The sequence below is a fragment of the Cololabis saira genome, chromosome 1, assembly GCF_033807715.1.
Source record: "Cololabis saira isolate AMF1-May2022 chromosome 1, fColSai1.1, whole genome shotgun sequence".
Lineage (NCBI taxonomy): Eukaryota > Metazoa > Chordata > Actinopteri > Beloniformes > Belonidae > Cololabis > Cololabis saira.
This window is the reverse complement of record NC_084587.1, coordinates 56,122,040-56,145,535: the sequence shown is the minus strand read 5'-3', so window position 1 is coordinate 56,145,535 and position 23,496 is coordinate 56,122,040. Positions and strand designations below refer to the sequence as shown.

At 42.1% G+C, this 23,496-nt stretch overlaps 4 protein-coding genes across 4 annotated transcripts in view; 2 read left to right on the top strand and 2 right to left on the bottom strand.

Moving 5' to 3' along the window:
• Window positions 1-22,174, top strand: part of LOC133448911 (uncharacterized) — a 79,687-nt gene extending 57,513 nt beyond the window's left edge. Inside the window, exon 7 of the mRNA XM_061727892.1 lies at window positions 21,592-22,174. Coding sequence (XP_061583876.1) covers window positions 21,592-21,898 — 307 coding nt within the window. The 3' untranslated portion in view covers window positions 21,899-22,174. The remainder of the gene's footprint in view (window positions 1-21,591) is intronic.
• Window positions 346-939, top strand: LOC133448932 (histone H1-like). The gene has a single exon (XM_061727949.1). It carries the CDS (start codon window positions 346-348, stop codon window positions 937-939), a length of 594 nt encoding a protein of 197 aa, XP_061583933.1.
• LOC133448953 (histone H2B-like) lies at window positions 9,978-10,728 on the bottom strand. Its single transcript, XM_061727985.1, has one exon. The coding sequence runs from the start codon at window positions 10,726-10,728 to the stop codon at window positions 10,354-10,356; it is 375 nt and encodes a 124-aa protein (XP_061583969.1). The 3' UTR covers window positions 9,978-10,353.
• LOC133448922 (histone H1-like) lies at window positions 14,101-14,715 on the bottom strand. Its single transcript, XM_061727921.1, has one exon. It carries the CDS (start codon window positions 14,713-14,715, stop codon window positions 14,101-14,103), a length of 615 nt encoding a protein of 204 aa, XP_061583905.1.
• Window positions 22,175-23,496: the final 1,322 nt, after the last annotated feature.

The following is a 23,496-nucleotide window of genomic DNA, read 5'->3' as shown; positions in this document are numbered from 1 at the left end:
GTTCCTCCATATGTGTAATATTGGGGAATTAAAGTTTTAAAACATGTAAAAAGATTTTGGGGGCTACTGCCAACTTTAATCCAACTAAGCAATGGCTGAATCTCCTGTGCTTGACACAAAAAGGTTTTTGCACCAGCTGAGATTTTTAATGTTGTTTGTTATGTCAGGGTGCTCCAGTACTCATTGTAAATACTTTATTTACGAGGAGAAAACACAAGTGGGACTCCGCCGACTGCACACGGGAGCGGCGCTGCGGGTTGACTCTCCACGGTTCTCATGGTGTGTTTAAGTTCCGTCGGAGCTCCGACTTCTCATCATTAGCAGTGACTCTCGCAGCAGCTCTACATGGCAGAAGTAGTTCCAGCTCCGGCTCCGGCCAAAGCCGCCAAGAAGAAGGTGTCCAAGCCGAAGAAGGCCGGCCCCAGCGCGGCAGAGCTCATCGTGAAGGCCGTGGCCGCGTCCAAGGAGCGCAGCGGCGTGTCCGCCGCCGCCGTCAAGAAAGCTCTGGCCGCCGGAGGATACGACGTGGACAAGAACAAAGCCCGCGTCAACACCGCCATCAAGAGCCTGGTGACCAAGGGGACCCTGGTCCAGACCAAGGGGACCGGGGCCTCCGGCTCCTTCAAGATGAGCAAGAACACTGACACGAAGGCCAAAGCTCCCGTGAACAAAGCGGCTCCTAAAGCCAACAAGCCCGCCGCCAAGAAACCCGCAGCAGCGAAGAAGGCGAAGAGCGCAGCAGCCAAGAAACCAGCAGCGGCCAAGAAGAGCCCCAAGAAGGTGAAGAAGCCCGCAGCGCTCAAGAAAACGGCCAAGAGCCCCAAGAAGGTCGCCAAGAGCCCCAAGAAGGTGGTGAAGAAGGCCCCCAAAGCCAACAAGTCCCCCGCCAAGAAGGTGGCCAAGCCCAAAGCCAAGAAGGCAGCACCCAAGAAGAAGTGAAGCATCATTGCTGGAGAAAACCAAAAAGGCTCTTTTAAGAGCCACCACCTCATCCTGAGAGTTGTTTTCCTATCACTTTGGTTTTTCAACAGTAAATTGAACAATTACCTTCAATGTATTAAATGTACATTCAAGGAAACATTACTATATTTTATTTTACACAAAAGTAAAATGACACTTTCACTTTCAAAGAATTTACAAGAATCAGGTTTCAACCCATTTCTCTTACGTAGGTTACTTTTTACTCCACTATACATTTCAGAGTATCTTTTTTTTCTTTCATGTTTCTTTATTGGGTAGTCGATGTAATGCATATTACACAATAAACATTTTTTTAAAGGCTTCGACAGAATACCCCGTTTTATATTTTACCACACACACAAAACAAAAAAAAAAGTAAAATAAATAAGGACACAAAACTTAACATAACAAACACACACACACACACACACACACACTGTAAAATACGTAATTATAAACAGGTCCCAAAGTAAGTACCAATTACCATTCAAAGTCTGACTGAAGACAATAATAATAGGAAAAATAAAGTAATAAAATAAAATACAGGACACACAAAACAACAACAAAAATAATTAAAAAAAATAAAATGAAATAAAATAAATAAATAAAAATCAAAATAAACAGACATAAGAGGAACCCTAAAAAATAGACATGGTTAGCAATATCATACTTCCCTATAATTAAATTAAATCAAATCAAATCAAATTAAATTAATCTTCCAAGGATGCCAAAGAATTAACAAGAGAAAGAATAGGTTCCCAAATATGAGAAAACTTATCAGAGCAACCCCTAATACCGTATTTAATTTTCTTTAAATATAAAAAGGACATCAGGTCTTTCAACCAAGAATTGGGAGATGGAGGTTTTTGGTCCTTCTATTGAAGTAAAATACGTCTACAAGTTACAAGAGAGGAAAAAGCAATTATAATAATCTCCTTCTTAGTAAAACTATTAAAATCTTCATGTACACCAAAAATAGAAATTAAACGGCTAGAAACCACCGGTTTATTAAGGGCTTTTGAGAGAGTATTATAGAAAGATGACCAGAATGAACACAGCTTTGGGCAGGAAAAGAACATATGTGTTTGGTTAGCAGGTGATAAAGAGCATCTGTCACATGTATCACCTGTATCAAACAGTCTATGAAGTTTGACTTTGGACATGTGAATTCTGTGTACGACCTTAAACTAAATCAGTGTCAGCTTGGCGCAAGATGAGGTATAATTAATTCTGTCTAGGAATATCGTAATCAATAATTCACTCACGGACTTCAGCATTTCTTAATGTGGCTTTTTTAACCCTTTTACTACTGTAATTACATTCAAGCTGCATGGATTTATTTTGATTTTATGGCTGTAGAATTGTCTAATGTGCAAAGAATCAGTGTTCCTACCCATTCTTTTCCCAAGATAACTTCAACTTTCAATATCTGGCAGTTATTCAATATTATTGTGTGTTCTGACTGTGGGTGTGTGTTTAACAGATAAGGACACTTTTTGCAGTATCTTAGTATTTTAAGAGCCACCATATCTTCCTTAAAAGGCAAACTGTGTCACATAATAAATATTGTTTCCTTATAAGAAAAAAATGTGGCATTCGAGTCAGTTATGTATCCTGTTAGTTGTCATTTGGTATGCAACGCTGATATTTCCTTTTCTTTCTTGATTACAGATTAAGTCATCAATTAGAAAAAGTCCATCAGTGTCTTAATATCTTGAAATGACCTTCAGTTCTACAAACAGCCATAGTTTCCCTAAACAGCCGCCCTGCCCGGCCTTTGTTATGTCATTTATTGTTGGTGTTGATGGAATTCACTGCCAGTGAAGACAAATCTCCCTATGGGACAAATAAACTAATCTAATCTAATCTAAACTCTCGATCATGCTTCACACATCATGTAGTACTACATATGTGTTTTCTTTTTGGTTAACCAATTAATTGAGCCGTTTGAATCAAATGTAGTGGTCTTCTACTGATGAAATATTTTGATTTAAAAAAAAAGTTTCTAGAACAACTTTTATTTAATCCAAATTTCAGTGTACAGCAGCACAGCAATGGAAAACTACTGGATTAGTACATGATGTCTGTGGAGGACATGTCACTATTGTTCTTCCTCCAATTATTAATACATTCCACTAAACTCACATGGACATACCGTTTTTATGGTTATTGTGATAGTTCTTTTTTTCGTGTGAAACCTATAGAATTTAAAACTTGAAAATCTTTTTTTACATAAAGATGTAAAATAAAGGTCTGAAAGATGGAAGATTCATGGAACGTAGGTTAAGTACAAACAAACAACTAATAGGGTATGTTTAAGATCTTATACTGCTCATATTAGATGTTGACTATTAATTATTAGTGCAAAAGGAATAAACCCATTAATTGAGGGAATCATGTTCTGCTTTGTGACAATGTAGCAACTATTAATAACATTGATAGAAGCTGCTCTTTAGTGGTGATGTTGGTGGCTCTTAAAAGAGCCGTTGTGGGTTACAGGGGAGACGGTCTAAGCTCTCTCCCCGCGGATGCGGCGGGCCAGCTGGATGTCTTTGGGCATGATGGTGACCCTCTTGGCGTGGATCGCGCACAGGTTGGTGTCCTCGAACAGCCCCACCAGGTAAGCCTCGCTAGCCTCCTGCAGGGCCATGACGGCGGAGCTCTGGAAGCGCAGGTCGGTCTTGAAGTCCTGAGCGATTTCTCTCACCAGCCGCTGGAAGGGCAGCTTGCGGATCAGCAGCTCCGTGGACTTCTGGTAGCGGCGGATCTCCCTCAGAGCCACGGTACCGGGCCTGTAGCGGTGAGGCTTCTTCACTCCGCCGGTGGCCGGGGCGCTCTTCCGGGCGGCCTTGGTGGCCAGCTGCTTCCTGGGGGCTTTGCCTCCGGTGGACTTACGAGCGGTCTGCTTGGTTCTGGCCATGGCGACTGATTCTGGATCAGGACAATAATGCTGGGAGAAGCGAGACTCGCTGATCTTAAAGTGTGTGACTCGGTGACGCGGTCCAGACCTCCGCTCCTGATTGGTGGATTCTGCTCTACAGCCCCGCCTCGCCCCGGGAGCGAGCTCGCGCCTCAATGTGCGCCGTTCATTGGATAGAATCTTTTCAAAACTCCCGCCTCCCTTTTTTGTTTTGGCCTGAAGCTCCACCCTCCACCTATCTCCCAATCACCAAGTCAGTATTGTTTCTGAAGCTCCACCCTCCACCTATCTCCCAATCACCAAGTCAGTATTGTTTCTGAAGCTCCACTCTCCACCTATCTCCCAATCACCAAGTCAGTATTGTTTCTGAAGCTCCACCCTCCACCTATCTCCCAATCACCAAGTCAGTATTGTTTCGGCATCCGGGTTTCCAGCTCGGCTCTAATTATGGCAGCCATGGCAGCCTACGTTCCTGCTGCATTCTGCAGCCTACCTGGCAACCTCTGGTCGGGGGGAGGAGGGGGAGGGTACACGCCGCTCAACAATATTTTGAAAGTGACTGCAGTACCAGTTTTGGACATTTCTTACAGACGGCTCCTTTAAAGTGTTTTACAAATTATAAATGTTAACTTGTTCCACGTTTTTCAACTGTATTACATTCCTTCATTGGGTGTACTTAATTTTGGCATGTTACTCAGGAAATGATTGAAGGACACAAGATTAAAATACGTATTTCCTAATTTTTCTTCACACATTCTACAATAAAAAAAGGTTGACTATAATTCAATTTTTGTAATGATCATTTTGTCAGTGTTCCCGAAACTGCTGTCGACCATGTTATCTGGAAATTGATCATTAAACAGATCAACTGATGTAAGTAGTAACATCAACACCATTGTGTCTCAACTGGGAATTGGGTCAACTCCTGCAAATACATCACATTCTTGACATATTTCCGTATACAGTCACCTTCAACACTGAATCACTTTGCTAGCTGAACACCCATGTGCTCATTAGAAGCTAAAAGTACCAATACATTTATTATTATAGTTTCCACGATGGGGTGGGCACATGTAACTGTTTGCAATATATTTACACATATTAGAACAGTTTTATACATATAACAAACGATGGCAAATGCTTAACTGGTCTCTAGCAAAAGTTTGCAATATTGTCTTGTTAGATTATTATGGTAATAATAAACTATATTTATATAGCAGATGTAAAGCCAATAAACGACTTAGAACAGCAAGAGAAACACAGTACGTGCACATGCAGCGATTCAAGCTGGTTGGAGATCATTTGCACACATCGTACTGACTTTTAAACTGCATGTGAACACCTTAAGTCAGTCAAGTAATCTGATCAGACTGGATTCATCAACCCGCTTGCAGCACCTAGATAAGCCAGTCGCAACCGCCTTGTTAATGCCATGTGTACGGAGACATGGATATTACAGTCTGCGCAAGCTCGAGAATTTCCCCCGGGTGGGGTTTTCCCCCGGGGGAGGGGATTCACCAGGAAGTGAAAGGAGACGACGCAACGCTGCTCAGTAGTAGCTCCCTGGGGTGTCGTGTGACTGCTTCAGGGGTGTCGTCAAAATATTTCCTATTCTGACATTTCATATATAAATACTGTATTTTCGCGACCATACGGGCGCCGTGTGAAAAGGCATAGCCGCAGTCTTGTGTCATATTTCTGTATTTAAAACACACACGGCGCACCGACCGAAACGGCACACACACAAGAACACACACACACACACACACACAAGCACAGGAGTGTGCGTATTTAAAAATACAGCGGGAGCAAAACTTTGTTTGATTGTAGGCTACTTTATTTCAGTTTTTACATTAATCAAACCCATTAAGTCTCATCCTCTGTTTCTGCATTAAAGAGCTCCGCTAAATCAGCTGTGCCAGTCTGAATTCCTCGCTGTCAGAGTCACGTTCCGTGCCGTGCGGCGCCTCGGAAATGCACGCTTTTGCAAAAGCTCGCAAAATAATCCCAGCAGATTTCATCTATTAAACCAACATCTTCCTAAATGATTTATTTCAGCCGGCGTGATTCTCAACAGAGCAGCGTCCCAGAGAGAGTTTCTCTCCCGGGGCTGACGCAGCAGCTTGACCCGGCGGACACGTCTCTTCTCGGGCTGTGAGCTGAGGCTGCTCCCCGGGGGCGGCGGCTCTTCTCATCTCCGAAAACATCGGGTCAAATTTCTTAACAGGCGTTATTTGGATAAACTGAGCCCCGGTTGCGGATCTTAAGGTTACCTTTATACCTGAAAAAATATTAAAACTTAATAAAGTGCCATATTAACAGCGCTACAGCTGAAATTAAAACAGCTTTTGGCTCTCTGCTTCCTGATCAGGGTAGGGATGAAAACGAGGGGGAGTAGGAGAAATGGGACAGGCACCTGGGCCAAGTGCCCTAGATCTCAAGTGCCCTAAAATCTCCCCCTTCTTTTTTAGGGGTTAGGGAAGAAAAGAAGTGCGAGTGGAGAAAAGAAGGGCGAGTGAAGGAGAATTGGGATTGGCCCTTAGAATGCACTTTTTTCCTTTCCTTCAGTACGTGCACATGCAGCGATTCAAGCTGGTTGGAGATCATTTGCACACATCGTACTGACTTTTAAACTGCATGTGAACACCTTAAGCCAGTCAAGTCAATCTGATCAGACTGGTTTCATCAACCCACTTGCAGCACCTAGATAAGCCAGTCGCAACCGCCTTGTTAATGCCATGTGTACGGAGACATGGATATTACAGTCTGCGCATGCTCGAGAATTTCCCCCGGGTGGGGTTTTCCCCCGGGGGGGGGGGGGATTCACCCGGAAGTGAAAGGAGACGACGCAACGCTGCTCAGTAGTAGCTCCCTGGGGTGTCGTGTGACTGCTTCAGGGGTGTCGTCAAAATATTTCCTATTCTGACATTTCATATATAAATACTGTATTTTCGCGACCATACGGGCGCCGTGTGAAAAGGCATAGCCTCAGTCTTGTGTCATATTTCTGTATTTAAAACACACACGGCGCACCGACCGAAACGGCACACACACAAGAACACACACACACACACACACACAAGCACAGGAGTGTGCGTATTTAAAAATACAGCGGGAGCAAAACTTTGTTTGATTGTAGGCTACTTTATTTCAGTTTTTACATTAATCAAACCCATTAAGTCTCATCCTCTGTTTCTGCATTAAAGAGTTCCGCTAAATCAGCTGTGCCAGTCCGAATTCCTCGCTGTCAGAGTCACGTTCCGTGCCGTGCGGCGCCTCGAAATGCACGCTTTTGCAAAAGCTCGCAAAATAATCCCAGCAGACATGTTAGCCCACGCATCAACAATCAATCTGCAAACTGTGGCATAAAAAAAACAAAATACGCCGTACCCTACGCCGTAGGCTGCGTCTATTTAACGCTGACCCAAAGTCCGGAGCCGACAGACAGAAATCTCTAAATTTCGGAGAAAATTTCTAACAGGCGTAGCTACAACTGTTAGATTTCATCTATTAAACCAACATCTTCCTAAATGATTTATTTCAGCCGGCGTGATTCTCAACAGAGCAGCGTCCCAGAGAGAGTTTCTCTCCCGGGGCTGACGCAGCAGCTTGACCCGGCGGACACGTCTCTTCTCGGGCTGTGAGCTGAGGCTGCTCCCCGGGGGCGGCGGCTCTTCTCATCTCCGAAAACATCGGGTCAAATTTCTTAACAGGCGTTATTTGGATAAACTGAGCCCCGGTTGCGGATCTTAAGGTTACCTTTATGCCTGAAAAAATATTAAAACTTAATAAAGTGCCATATTAACAGCGCTACAGCTGAAATTAAAACAGCTTTTGGCTCTCTGCTTCCTGATCAGGTTAGGGATGAAAACGAGGGGGAGTAGGAGAAATGGGACAGGCACCTGGGCCAAGTGCCCCAGATCTCAAGTGCCCTAAAATCTCCCCCTTCTTTTTTAGGGGTTAGGGAAGAAAAGAAGTGCGAGTGGAGAAAAGAAGGGCGAGTGAAGGAGAATTGGGATTGGCCCTTAGAATGCACTGTTTCCTTTCCTTGTTGTTAAGCGGAGGTCAACCGGAAGTGGCTCTTTGTTGAAATGGTTACCATGGTTACCTCGGGTACAGCGCCACCTAGCGTCACGGAGTCAGCCATGCTCTGGTTACAGTGGCTTATTCAATCTGATTCAGTCTGGTCTCAGAACAGCATGTGTGATCAGATAAGTTGATCCAATCTTCTGCATGTCATTATCTGATCAGATCTCCAACCACCTTGAATCGCTGCATGTGCACGTACTGAAAAACTTTAATTCTACAGTCAAATTGTCTATAGTAGCCATCCATACAAGTTCAACTTTTAGGGATGGGGGGGCGCAACTGTGGTAACAAACAGAAAATATGGGGTCTTTAGGATAATGCAAAACGTATTACAAAGCATATTTCCTGTTCCCAACAGGTAGTGCTAGAAGTTTTCCTGAATATTACACTGCAGATGTGTTCAAAGATGAATTGTAAATATATGCACCAAATTTGGACCCGATTAAACAATGGCTCAGCTACGGCTATTGAAAGTCTGGGCCCCAAAAATGCTATGTCCGCCCCTGCTTCTCTCTACTGATTGACAGTAAATCCTTGTAAATTGGTTTAAAAAAATCATCAAATATACTGTGCATTGAAAAATTATGATTAAAAAAACATGAATCATTCTGAGATATACAGCTATATTTCTACAAAGTTTGGTAACATTGACTGAAGTATATAACTTGTCATAAAAAATAGATTTAATGTTCAACATTTTTAAATGTCATGTACCGTTTTGACTGATCTGAATAAAGCTCACGGGATTTAATGCGGTGAGTTTGAAGTTGCTTGGAAAAAGTATGGCAGAGATATGATTATCGGTTATGATTTCATATTTTCAAAAATATAGAGTGATGAAGTTTTTATTAGATCCTTTTTTCCAATCTATGAACATTTTGCCTTTGTGAAAGGGATTTGATCCATGAATATCCCCTCTGAAAGACAAACAGGTGATTTTTTTCATACGTGTCGCAAAACCATCCACTTCCTGTTTCAGGGCGAATGAAACAAGTAAATCTGTGAAACTGATAGAAAATGACAACTTTCACTGTCGGTCATCGTAAATGTCTTAGCTACTGTTTAACCAGGTTTGAGATGTCTCAGCCCGTCTTAATTGGACGAGGGATGCATAACAGAAAACATATTTCCTGTTGCCAACAGGTGGTGCTACAACCGTTCCTGAATATTCCTCCGTAGGTGTGTTCAGGCTCAGACTACAACCACACACATCAGTTGTGTATTGTCCAGATCAAAGAATGTATTGCTGAGTTACAGCCATACACTTTTGTTTCATGGCGAGGCTTTGAAATGACCTCAAACTTCACCGCATCACTATGGTCAAGCCCTCTGGTAAAAACTTAAAAGCTTTGCGGACAGATTGGACCAATATACGTTTACCTGGGGGCCTTTTACCACCTGGCTGGCTATAACTTATTGGTTGAGTTAACAATGCTGACCATAGATGATTTATTATGCTTATTCCTTGGAATAGATCAATATGGTGGTCTGTGTGTTTATTTCATTTTATATTTCTGTAGTGTTTGTGCATAAATTTGTGCACTTGTGTTTGTCATGTTAATAAAATGTTCATTTCAAAAAACAAAAGCTTCGCAATTTAGTATCTGATCAAATCTCTAGGAGGAGTATATTAAAGTATGAGGCCTGGAAATGACCAAAATACATGAAAATTATTACTTATACGTATTCTGATACAGACAGGTAGTTTGCGCTATCGAGCCCATTTTGGTCACCCCATGCCTGTCGCCCATAAAACACTTAATTTTACTTGATGGATGTGCAAATTTGGTGAGTTTGAGCATGTTGAGGCTTTCACAGCTTGTAGTGTTCATGTAGTATCATGTAATCATATAGTTATTCTTTTCAACACCACTACATGTAGCAGCATGGAAGAGAAGTCTCAAAAAACAGGTGCAATCACGTTTATTGCCGCTCTTCCATAGTACTCATTGATACAAAAACCAAGGTGCATAGTTTTATACAAGATATCAACTACCGTACATGCTCAAAGAAGAATATGCCCATGTAAACGCAATAGGCTACAATAAAGAAAATGTTCATATTAAATTCACAAGTTGCTAGTCTGTATTGACTAACGACCATAGGAAATATTGTAAATACCACAACACTTTGCATTACAATAACTGAAATGTCACTGATGAATTTCATCACTTTCCACGGGTGCAAACTAACAGTTTATTATATCCTTGCGGGTAACAGTTCACAACAGACCGACAAGGAACATATAGACATATTAAGGTTTATTCTTAAACCCAGACTAATGATTATTCAATATTCATATTTGGTGGTTAAAGAAAGTTTAATGCTCTGCAGATTGGGTGTGTGGCTCTTAAAAGAGCCGTTGGTTTGTATTGGGTGTTGGTCTACTTGGAGCTGGTGTACTTGGTGACGGCCTTGGTTCCCTCGGACACGGCGTGCTTGGCCAGCTCCCCGGGCAGCAGGAGGCGCACGGCGGTCTGGATCTCCCTGGAGGTGATGGTGGAGCGTTTGTTGTAGTGAGCCAGACGAGACGCTTCAGAGGCGATGCGCTCAAAGATGTCGTTGACGAACGAGTTCATGATGCCCATGGCCTTGGAGGAGATGCCGGTGTCGGGGTGGACCTGCTTCAGCACCTTGTACACGTAGATGGCGTAGCTCTCCTTCCTGCTCTTTCTCCTCTTCTTGCCGCCTTTCCCGGCGGTCTTGGTCACGGCTTTCTTGGAGCCCTTCTTGGGCGCGGACTTCGCGGGTTCAGGCATGTTTCCTTCCTTCAGAGACGAATGAGCTGCTTCGGTCAGAGAGGCTGATTTTATGCAGCTGCAGGCAAACCGCGCTGCGCCGTCGCTCCTCTGTGATTGGTCGAGACTTCGCTGGTTGTTCAGCATGTCGGTGATTGGACGGCGGCAGACGGGGAGGTGACGCAGCACAGCCGCTGTACGAAGCTGGTGCTTTTAACACACCTAGTATGTTTATCGAATATGTATTTTATTCACAATAGACGAATCCGGCGAAACCCGGAAGTCGAGCGGCCGCCATTACTGCGGTGGCGGCTCCGCTCCTCCGCTCCAGCCCATAGACATACGTATGGATCTATTACTCCGCTCCCTGCCAGGCTCTCTTAATGTATTTGTATCATCGGAACACTCCTGTCCCGTCACGTGCATTTGTTTTGATAGTGAATGAAGACGGGAGGGACTTTCAAAACTACTTTTCTGTTTCACCAAGTGAACAGACGGAACGCAAAAAAAGATGTTAAACTGCTGGAAAGGAACTGGAATTGACCTGGATACCTTAAACAAGGAAGCCAGGGAGCGGTATATGGAGAAAATAATGATTATTAACGGTTTGGGTTCATATGAAATCACTACTAAAGAATGAAGCTCCGATGAGGATTTACTGCCGCAGTTCTGCAGAACCACCGTCTTACTACCTTGTTTAGTGTTTGGCAGCTGCTTTGGTAAATGTTTGACTCGCCATGTGTTTCAATAAATTAGTATAATATAACAACATACAGTAGCCTACATCTTTTTTATTACTCTTACTTCTCTTTTCTTTCTTTTATGCTGAAGAGGCTCCGATGGCGTGAGCAATATTTTTCTTTTCCTCGTGAGATTATTTTTTTCTTCTGCAGCTACAAATAGAGTTGATATTTTTTCCTCAACAAACTAGTTTTATCTGCAGATTGGGGTTATGTATGTATGTATGTATTCTGTATCATCCGGAGCTGAGATAGTTCTGCCCTTCAATTAGAGACCTGTAATTGCGTTTTTTTTCGTCATCGGACGCCAGGCGATCAATAAAATATTCTTGGATACCTAAAATAAAACAAAACATAAACAGGTAATATTTAATTGTGCAGACGTGCCTCGTAAGGAGAGGAGTTGGAGAGAGCTATATTACAGTGTTTAATCATACACTCCCTTATCTCCCTATTCCTCTATTCTTTCCTGCTTATCGCTCAAACAAATCATTATTTATAAATTAACATCAGCATTAATTTAAGATACCTTCATTATTTATGGAAGGCCACTGTCTAACATCATCAATCCAGCTATAATGATGCTGTAGAGCGTCAGGTTACAATAACAGCGCTGCGGTGGCAGATTGACACCTGCCACCGCAGCGATGGCGCCCCCGCAAGATGGCGGCGCACACAAACCGGTCGCCGGATTCGTCTATACTTTAATCGTGGTTCCGTCTTCTTTTTTGTAGCTTCATTTGCCCCACGCTGCAGGTATTTTTTTACGGTTCTCTCTGGAGCAGCTGGGAATCGACACACAACCGACCGTTACGTTACAGTCTCTTTTATTCTCTTTTTCCGCTACTCAGTGACGTAAACCCTCATTGCGTTGAAAAAGAAAATACATTAAATCAATGAATAAAATGCTGTGTTTTAATCGAACACTTGAAAAATATAATTTAAATTAAATATTTCCAGCGGTGTTTGTGTCACTGATCAAACTTGGTGCTAAACTAATCGTAACCAGGAACTGCTGATTCAAATAAGCAAGTCAGTCATGGTTTGTGGAGTTGGACTTAATACGTTTCATGATTATAGACCACCATATTGCGATGTAACAAGTATTTAAAAGTATCAAAAGGTGTATACGTAATATGTATTAAAATACAGAGGTAGATGAGCTCTTATGGTTGGAGTGGGTGGCCCTGAAAAGGGCCTTTGTTTGGTGTTTGGTTGGTTTAACCCCCGAATCCGTACAGGGTGCGTCCCTGTCTCTTGAGCGCGTACACCACATCCATGGCAGTCACCGTCTTCCTCTTTGCGTGCTCGGTGTAGGTGACGGCATCACGGATCACGTTCTCCAGAAAGACCTTCAGCACACCGCGGGTCTCCTCGTAGATCAGACCGGAGATACGCTTCACCCCGCCGCGGCGAGCCAGACGGCGGATGGCGGGTTTGGTGATTCCCTGGATGTTGTCACGGAGGACTTTACGGTGACGCTTAGCGCCTCCTTTACCGAGACCCTTTCCTCCTTTTCCTCGTCCGCTCATGCTTGCTGCTAGATTTGCTGGTTCAAAGTGTCTCGAGTCTACCGAATGCTGCTTATAGCTCTTGTCTGAGGACGTGTTAGAGGACAGGGGTGGGCCTGCTCTTCTTCTCGTGGTGTAAATGGTTGTTGGTGAGTAGTTTGTGTGTTAGCGCCTCCTACTGAAAAACATCTGGTAGTAGCCTCGTGTTTTGTTGTTTCGACTGAACGAGTCCATTTCACAAATAAAATTGGGTTATTTCATACATTTTAAAATACAATCATACATTTATATTATACTTTCATAATATTCACTCAGTGAATGTACATAATCACTTGCTTGCCCGTTGCTAGTTTGTACTTACATATGTTTCTACTTACATAACCTATGTTCCCTGCATCTTCCATCTTTCAGCCCTTTATTTTACATATTTATGTAACAAAAGACATTTTCAAGTTTTAAATTCTGTAAATTTCACAACTGTTATCACAATAATCATAAAAATGGTACATTAATTTAATTTTAGTGGAATTTATTAATAATTGGAGGATGAACAATAGTGAAAAACACATTTTCATGTTTATATTTTTCCGTTTTTATACCACTGTCATACCAAAACGTCCTTTTTTCTCCACGATGTACTAATCCAGTAGGATTAAATCAAAGTGGGTTAAATCAAATTTGTTCTAGAAACTTTTTTATTTTTATCAAAACGTTTCAAAAGTAGAAAATGACTAATTTTGATTCAGTGCTCAAGGAATTGGTTAACAAATAAATAAAATCAAAATAAATCTAGACGGCCTGAATGTAATAACAGTAGTAAAATGCCACATAAAACATAAACCACATAAATGCTTTAGTCCATGAGTGAATTATTAAAATACTCTGAAATGTATAGTGGATTAAAAAGTCAACTACAAATAAAAGAGAAATGGGTTTAAACCTGGTTCCTGTAAATTGTTTGAAACTGTAATTTTACTTTAGTGTAAAATAAAATATAGTAATGTTCCCTTGAATGTACATTTGATAAATGAGGGTAATTGTGCAATTTTTTGTTCAAAACAAACCCAAATAGATAAGAAAAGAACTCTCAGGATGAGGTGGTGGCTCTTAAAAGAGCCTTTTTGGTTTTGTCCAGCAATGCTTCACTTCTTCTTGGGTGCTGCCTTCTTGGCTTTGGGCTTGGCCACCTTCTTGGCGGGGGACTTGTTGGCTTTGGGGGCTTTCTTCAGCACCTTCTTGGGGCTCTTGGCGACCTTTTTGGGGCTCTTGGCGACCTTCTTGGGGCTCTTGGCCGTCTTCTTGAGCGCTGCGGGCTTCTTCACCTTCTTGGGGCTCTTCTTGGCCGCTGCTGGTTTCTTGGCTGCTGCGCTCTTCGCCTTCTTCGCTGCTGCGGGTTTCTTGGCGGCGGGCTTCTTGGCTTTAGGAGCCGCTTTGTTCACGGGAGCTTTGGCCTTCGTGTCAGTGTTCTTGCTCATCTTGAAGGAGCCGGAAGCCCCGGTCCCCTTGGTCTGGACCAGGGTCCCCTTGGTCACCAGGCTCTTGATGGCGGTGTTGACGCGGGCTTTGTTCTTGTCCACGTCGTATCCTCCGGCGGCCAGAGCTTTCTTGACGGCGGCGGCGGACACGCCGCTGCGCTCCTTGGACGCGGCCACGGCCTTCACGATGAGCTCTGCCGCGCTGGGGCCGGCCTTCTTCGGCTTGGACACTTTCTTCTTGGCGGCTTTGGCCGGAGCCGGAGCTGGAGCTACTTCTGCCATGTCGAGTTGCTGCGAGAGTCACTGCTAATGATGAGAAGCCGGAGCTCCGACGGAACTTAAACACACCATGAGAACCGTGGAGAGTCAACCCGCAGCGCCGCTCCCGTGTGCAGTCGGCGGAGTCCCACTTGTGTTTTCTCCTCGTCCTTTAACGGGTCAAAAATCAGTGTTGGAGCGTCGTTTCAGGCTGACAGAGGAGAAGCTGATAGCGGACTAGTTTCTCTTCGTGTCCAGATCCTCTGGAAGTCCGATGTTCTCCGCAGTTTGTTTGTGGGGTTTTAAAACTTCGTGGAGTCGCCGCGGAGCTCGGGGCCGATCAGCAACTTTCCCCTCTTCTTTCTCTCCTAAAATGCTTTAAAATACACAAACTTTCCGAGAAAAACACATTTCTAGCTGGATTATATGTCTGTTCGATGAACAAAAAGAACAACAAACATCAGTTGACCCTAATGTTTCGTTAAAGTGAAGATAATGTGGCAGCAGCAAACACACTGATGGATGAGGCTCTTGTGGCGGTGACTTCCTGTCAGGCTTCTACTGATTACTACAATATTATCAGAGTTGTTTTCTGCAACTTCTTTTTAAGTATACTATACTTCAAAACAAACATTTTCTTTCTGTTTTCATTTTTGTAACTTTTAAATCCTGAACTTGCACTTATGGATGTTGAAGTTAAACATATCAAGAGCTGTTTGACATGAAGCTCATTTTAAAACATTTAATACGCTGGTCATTATTCAATTCATAAATCCAAATATCCAAACAAGCATGAAACATAAAAAACACAAGAAAGAACATAACATAAGACCAGCCCAAGTCTGTTGAAATAAATTTCTTATGTTTGCTGCTTTGCAAGAAATTCAGTTGTGTTAAAGCAATGTATAGAAGCAGGCAACGTCTTCAACAACTGTGGGTCTCCTGCTCTGAAAACATGATGTTCGTGTCCCCCCCACCAGCCTTTCACTAGGTCACCTGAGACTGTGAAGGGTGGTGCGGGTGGTGGGGAGAGCTAAAAGGTCTGAGATGTTTGCAGGATAAATAATATGCATAAATAATACCACACAAACAGAAGAGGGGATTCAGGAATAGTCTCCAACATAATATGTGAGCAAGGTTCCCGGCCTGGTAACGAGCCCTCATTTAGAAAATAGCAGCATGGCTTTGTTACGCCCACAGAGTGCAAGCTGACCCATAGGGTGACATATTTTAGAAAAACATTTATTTTGAAATAATAAATAAAAACGGAAATGTGAGTCGGCTGATCGTCAGTGGCTTTTACTGGTCCCAGTGTTAACTGCCAACTGAACTTATTTGGACCAATACAAATGACAATATAAACAATAACAATATAATAAAAAAATCACAGTATTATATAAAAATCTCAATATTTCAAAATATGCTAATAACAATACCATCCATCCATCCATCCATCCATCCATCCATCCATCCATCCATCCATCCATCCATCCATCCATCCATCCATCCATCCATCCATCCATCCATCCATCCATCCATCCATCCATCGTCCGCCGCTTTATCCGTTCCCGGGTCGCGGGGGCAGCAGCCTCAGCAGAGATGCCCAGACTTCCTTCACCCCATAATAACAATACATTCACTAAATATTTTCATTTAAAATTAATAGGCTAATAGAATCACAATAAACATAAAATAGGTGATTATGAATAAACGTAGGCTATTAAAAATGATAAATTCTATATAAGGGTAATGAAAGTACTCATTCTACATTTATATTAATAATTATATTATTATTATCTATATAAAACAATTATATTATCCCCTTATGGCTTTAGTCACACAACAATTAGATCAATAATATAATCTCTCCCATTTATCCTCATGTTTACATATGACGTATTACAGCCTGCAAGCTGCCTGGTTGCCTTGGCAACGGTAAACTACAGCGCTGCTAATCAGCTGGTGGAAAATTAATAACCGTTAGGAAAAAATTAATAAAATACAGAAAATATAAACAACAAAACAATCTAAAATGACATCGTACTCATATATATGGAACAGTTGATTCAGGCAAACATTACATCCTATTCTGATTGACAGTAACATTAATTTGACCACAACCACTCACCGTAACCAGTGAGCTGTTGTCAACTCGCCCCGGTTTAGGAAACCAAGTACAAATACCGCTAACAAACTACAAGTTACAATGCGACAGTATACTAAATAAAAGGCTAACAATATTAACAAACTGTAGTAATGCTTATGTCTCTTTTGTCCATGTTGCAGCATCCTTTGCCGGACACCGGAACCTGCAGGTGGTCGTGGGTGGCTTGTAGCTTGCATTACGGAGCACAAGTCTTTCCCTGACCCTGCACCCCAAACTGGGACTTGCTGATTGGGCCGGAGCTTCGGGAGCTGCATGCTGGCCTGCGGTCCCCACCCCTGGTCATCCCGTTGCTGGCCCCCTCTTCTCCTCCCTTTTCTCTCTTTTGTCCTGCAGGTGGTCGTGGGTGGCTTGTAGCTTGCATTACGGAGCACAAGTCTTTCCCTGACCCTGCACCCCAACCTGGGACTTGCTGATTGGGCCGGAGCTTCGGGAGCTGCGTGCTGGCCTGCGGTCCCCACCCCTGGTCATCTCGTTGCTGGCCCCCCCTTCTCCTCCCTTTTCTCTCTTTTGTCCTGCAGGTGGTCGTGGGTGGCTTGTAGCTTGCATTACGGAGCACAAGTCTTTCCCCGACCCTGCACCCCAAACTGGGACTTGCTGATTGGGCCGGAGCTTCGGGAGCTGCGTGCCGGCCTGCGGTCCCCACCCCTGGTCATCCCGTTGCTGCTTCCACCTGCCTGCTGTGCTGTTGCCGTCCCTGACCCACCAGTCTGGCCCTCGGCAGGAGGGTCCCCCCTTATGAGCCTGGTCCTGCTCAAGGTTTCTTCCCTCCTAAAGGGGAGTTTTTCCTTGCCACTGTTTGGCTTAAGGTTTTTCTCCCACTAGGGGAGTTTTTACCTGCCATTGTTTATGTAATAACTGCTCGGGGGTCATGTTCTGGGTATGGGTCTCTGGAAAGCGTCTAGAGACAACTCTGTTGTATTAGACGCTATATAAATAAAATTGAATTGAATTGAATTGAATTAATATTTACCCACCGGAAATAATAAATAAAAACGGAAATGTGAGTCGACTGATCGTCAGTGGCTTTTACTGGTCCCAGTGTTAACTGCTAACTGAAGAATTCAGCCCAACCCACAGCTTATAAATCCCCAGGTGGTCTCGTGCCTTTTATACTAAAAAAAAAAAAAAAAAAAAATGCTTAAAATTGAATGTGGGGTGTCTGTAAATATGCAATATAAAAGCTATATATAAAATAACATATTTAAGTGACCAAGCAATTATATATATATATATAAATATCCTATGTGCCACAGCTTCAGTGGTCATCAGCTCTAGGAGCAGTGGGAGATTTTCATGGGACAGCAGTTGCCCGGATGTTGTGCAGCTGCTGCTGACTGGCTGCCTGCAGGAGTTGTGCACAGCTGGAGAGGCTCTGTCATTCAACACTGCTGACTCTTTCTGTTGGCGCTAGTCGTTTTCACCAGAGCAAGAAGGTTCCTGGTTCAAATCCCAGTTCGAGTTTGCATGCTCTCCTGGTGCTTACAAAGGGTTTTTTGGTTTCTTATCCAGAAACCATTATGTCAGGGGTTGCCTAGAGGAAATAGTTTGGTTGTTTTTTTACATGTGGACCGGTGATCTGTTCAGGTATATCCCAAAACAGGTCTGGGATCTGCTCCAGCAGACCTCTGTGACCAAAGGTAAGAACTAGCAGGAGAGACGAGGGATGGATCAGGTGAAAGAAGCCAGTCACACTCATGAAGAAAGAGTAGCCATACGAGTCTACATGTTGATGATGATGCTCATTTTGATTTAATGCTATTTTTAAAGTCTGAATTATTTTATTTTGATCTCCTGCTGTGTTGGAAACTGTTCAAGTTTTTGTTTTATCTGATAGCAGTATAATTAATTTAGTTACAATTTTTAAGTTGGTACTGCCAATACACCAAAGAATTAAATATTACCGATGTTAGCCCGAAGAAGAACAAGTCCTCTGTCTTCGAATACACAGAAAGACACGGAAATGCTTCCTAAATAATATTAACAGAAATAAGACACCTTTCGTGGCTATGTAAGATGAGGGAAATAATGAAGTAAATGAGGTACTTAGCGTCACCACAAAGTCCTTCGTAATAACAGATAGAGAATTGTCCAAACATTACCACACCTGCATCAACCAAACAAAACTTTGGCTTTAACTATTAAAATAAATGTTTAAAAAAGTATATTCATTACAAAAAAGGTTTCCATCTTAATCTTATAAACGGAGTACACACACAATTATTAAGTTTCAGTAGATTTAAATTTAGTTTAAGATAAATGTGATACTGACAAAATAAGTTTTTTTTCTTAATGTATTATTACTTTTGCTGCCTTTCCTCTAAGAGTCATTTTTTGGTATTAAAATTGTATTTTATTTTATTCTGTCTAAATTTATAATAAGCGATTACAGAGAAGCACAAACAGTGATATGCGTTTTCATCAGTTGGACACTTAAAGGGAAAGTTCGTTTTTTTACAACTTGGACCTTATTTCTGGCATTTTTTATGGTCGTATACTCACCCAGAAAAGTTTGGTGTCATTTGGAGTCCTTCGGAAGATATTAGGAGTTTTTTGCGAGCCGCTTCTCCATATAACGGTAGCGCATGGGGCACAGCGGGACATAGACGATGCAGCGTCTAAATAACACATGATTGCCGCGAAACTCTTCATTTCTTTTATGAATCACTAGATCTGCTTCCAGGACCTGTTGTAACATTGCGGGGTTGTCTGTGTAATAAATAAATCCGTTTGTAAACAAGACCTCTGAACTCATGACGTCATCTCTGTGCGCGCACTCTGTCCTCCGTTCAGTGAGCTCTTCAGCCGTATACTCTGGCTCAAAACGGTAAGGACGTCCATCATATTCAAAGTCGTCGTCCACAACCTCAGAATTTGACAAATATTCAGACATGTTTCAAATAACTAACAGTAAACTAACAGTAGCGAACTCCAGCTGTACACGGAGCTGTGTCTGGGACGCGCACACAGAGATGACGTCATGAGTTCAGAGGTCTTGTTTACAAACTGATTTATTTGTTACACAGACTGCCCCGAATGTAGACAACAGGTCCTGGAAGCAGATCTAGTGATTCATAAAAGAAATGAACGAGTTTCGCGGCAATCATGTGTTATTTAGACGCTGCATCGTCTGTGTCCCGCGGTGCCCCGTTCACTACCGTTATATGGAGAAGCGGCTCGCAAAAAAACCCCTAATATCTTCCGAAGGACTCCAAATGACACCAAACACCTCTGGGTGAGTATACGACCATAAAAAATGCCAGAAATAAGGTCCAGGTTGTAAAAAAATGAACTTTCCCTTTAAGTGGCTTCACAGCACTGGGACTCGTTACTGGCGCAACCGACGTTGGGTTCATTATCCCGTTGAATGGAGAATGAGCAACTGTTTTACTGCGTCACTGATTTTTTTATAATATTTTCAATGTTTCCAGGTTAGTTACTTTTCTTTTATGTGACTACAGATGTTTATAAGCTAATATGAATCCCCGGTGATGTGTGGTCTGTAAGCTAAAAGTGTGTTAAGTGTGTAAATCTGATGGTGTGTGACTTTTGTAGTTGAGAAAACGGTGACCAACGTCCAAAGCAGTTGTGTGTTTCTAATACAATGTTACAAATGTAGTCAGTTAATGGTTTGTGTTTTTATAGTGTAAATGTAACATAGTTTAACTGCAAACAACATTTATTCTGTTATCAAAATTGAACTTGTTGAGAGGACAAAGACATGTGTATAAGGGAGAAGTGCAGACATGATTGATGATAGACAGAACGTGATTTAAAGAGTAAATGTTTATCTTTTCTTATACAAATTTTAATAAGTTTATTTTGGGAAAATATGTAAGGAAATATTTTTGTGAAAATAGACCCTTGAAGAACATATTGTCTTGATGTTATCGAAATGTGGATATAAACTGTGCTTCAATGCAAAGCAGACAACAGAAAATAATTCATGATTTCAGTTAAAAAGTTAAATGATAATAAACAATAATCCGGTTGAATGGAAAATGAGCAACTGTTGTCCTGCGTTGCTGGTTTTTGAATAATATGTTCAATGTTTCCAGAGGATTATCAATAAATCTGCCAACGGAAACTTAGCCGGGACTGCTACATAAACAAAAATAAATAAATAATCCCTCAGTTTCCATAGAGGTATTTTATTTTATTTTTATAACAAACATTTGGGCCAACTTTTAACACTGCTCAAAAATAATGGTAGAAAATACAATTGATCAAGTAATATATATAATTTCTGTATTGCCATAGTTCATTCCACATGATTGGTCAGTTTCAAATTCAGGTGTTCAGGTTGGGAGTCCTGGGTGGTTTTAACTTAGTAGACCCAGAAGACAAAAGCTTGATGATACCTCCTATAAATTATTCCTTCATGGGAAATTGATATAGATTTTCGAAATGAAATGCTGGAAACTTAATAAAAATCATTTACTTGTTCATTTGAAAGACCACTCCAAACGTCAAATGTACCAGATAATAATCAATAAACAAAAATTATATTTGTTGAAGGCAGCCATATCAGGATTTAAAAAGACATGAAGTTACTAACTATTATGTGCCAGTAGGTGGCGCTATAACACATTGAACGATCTGGTATCAGCATCCTTTAATGAGGAGAAGAATATTAGGCCCGCCCCTGTCTTCAAACACGTCCTCAGAAAAGAGCTAAATAACGTGGTGAACGTAGTTCCAGTTCAGTTGTTGACTAACTTCATATTCAACATGAGCGGACGAGGAAAAGGAGGAAAGGGTCTCGGTAAAGGAGGCGCTAAGCGTCACCGTAAAGTCCTCCGTGACAACATCCAGGGAATCACCAAACCCGCCATCCGCCGTCTGGCTCGCCGCGGCGGGGTGAAGCGTATCTCCGGTCTGATCTACGAGGAGACCCGCGGTGTGCTGAAGGTCTTCCTGGAGAACGTGATCCGTGATGCCGTCACCTACACCGAGCACGCAAAGAGGAAGACTGTGACCGCCATGGATGTGGTGTACGCGCTCAAGAGACAGGGACGCACCCTGTACGGATTCGGGGGTTAAACCATCTAACCGTTTCAACCAAACAACGGCCCTTTTCAGGGCCACCAACCTGATCTGAGAGCAAATTACCGCTATTTATTCACAAACATTAAAAATGACCGCATAATTCATGACTCTTGCTTTGAAATTGCATGGCTAACGTAATGGATAAACAAAAAAGATAGCATAACGACAGCTTTGATACGAACAACACTTGGTCTCTTATTTATAAACAGGACTGTCTCAGAAAATAAGAATATTGTGATAGTTATTTATTTTTTGTAATGCAATTTAAAAGAAAAAGTCATACATTCTGGATTCATTACAAATCAACTGAAATATTGCAAGCCTTTTAATATTTCAATATTATGGTTTAAAGTTTTAAGATTCCCAGAATATTCTTATTTTTTGAGATAGGATATTTGAGTTTTCTTAAACTGTAAGCCATGATCAGCAATATTAAAAGTCCTACCGCTTCCTGGGGACCATCATAACCCAGGACCTCAAATGGGAGCTGAACATCACCTCCCTCACCAAAAAGCACACCAGAGGATGTACTTCCTGCGGCAGCTGAAGAAATTCAACCTGCCAAAGACAATGGTGGTGCAGTTTTACACAGCCATCGTTGAGTCCATCCTCACCTCCTCCATCACCGTCTGGTACGCTGCTGCCACTGTGAAGGACAGGAGCAGCTGCAGCGTATCATCTCTACAGAGAAGGTGATTGGCTGCAACCTCCCATCTCTCCAGGACCTGCAGCCTCCAGGACCCTGAAGGTGCAGGAAAGATTGCAGCAGACCCCTCCCACCCCGGACACAAACTGTTCCAGACTCTTCCCTCTGGCAGGAGGCTGCGGTCCATCAGGACCCAGACCTCACGCCACAAGAACAGTTTTTTCCCGTCTGCAGCTGTCCTCATCAACAAGGCCCCGGTCCCCCCTCTCTCCGTCTACCACGGACTGCCCCCCATCCCACTCTATGTTACATTAACGTAAATATTCCAACCCCGTAACATTTGTAAAAACCCCATATTGTACATTTCTGTCTATACTGTTTATTTATTTTTATTTTTACTGTATTGCACCAATCACCACAACAAATTCCTTGTGTGTGTTAACAAACTTGGCAATAAACCCTTTTCTGATTCTGAAACTATCTACAGCCCAAATCCAGAATGCAAAACAAATTTTAATGTTTTGTTTTTTATTGTTTTATCTTTTTTTCTGTTTTCCTTATTAATTGTTTTCATCAAATGCTTAGGTCCAAGGGGTGGGTTTGGAAGGGGGTGAAAATATGTGTATAATGTTTGACATCATTGTGGATACCACCGTTTATAATAAAATTATGAAATATAAATAAAAAAAAGTAAAACAAGAGAGGGGACAGAGCAACTATCATTCTGCAGAACGGCATGTATCTTTAGTGTTTCTGCAGAAACAAAGATTTGACAACAGTTCTATCGATCATTACTAGTCAGCAGCTTTTTTCAGTCTATTTTAAGCTATTGTTCTTTATATGTAGAACTGATGATTTCTATAAGACGCACTGATGTGCAGTGAGACAGAAAGATAAACTTTTAAATTCATTACTGAAGATAAATGTACTGATTGGAATAAGTGTG

Coding starts and splice junctions, on each gene's coding strand:
- LOC133448932 (XM_061727949.1), top strand. CDS start 346: ATGGCAGAAGTAGTTCCAGCTCCGGCTCCGGCCAAAGCCGCCAAGAAG.
- LOC133448953 (XM_061727985.1), bottom strand. CDS start 10,728: ATGCCTGAACCCGCGAAGTCCGCGCCCAAGAAGGGCTCCAAGAAAGCC.
- LOC133448922 (XM_061727921.1), bottom strand. CDS start 14,715: ATGGCAGAAGTAGCTCCAGCTCCGGCTCCGGCCAAAGCCGCCAAGAAG.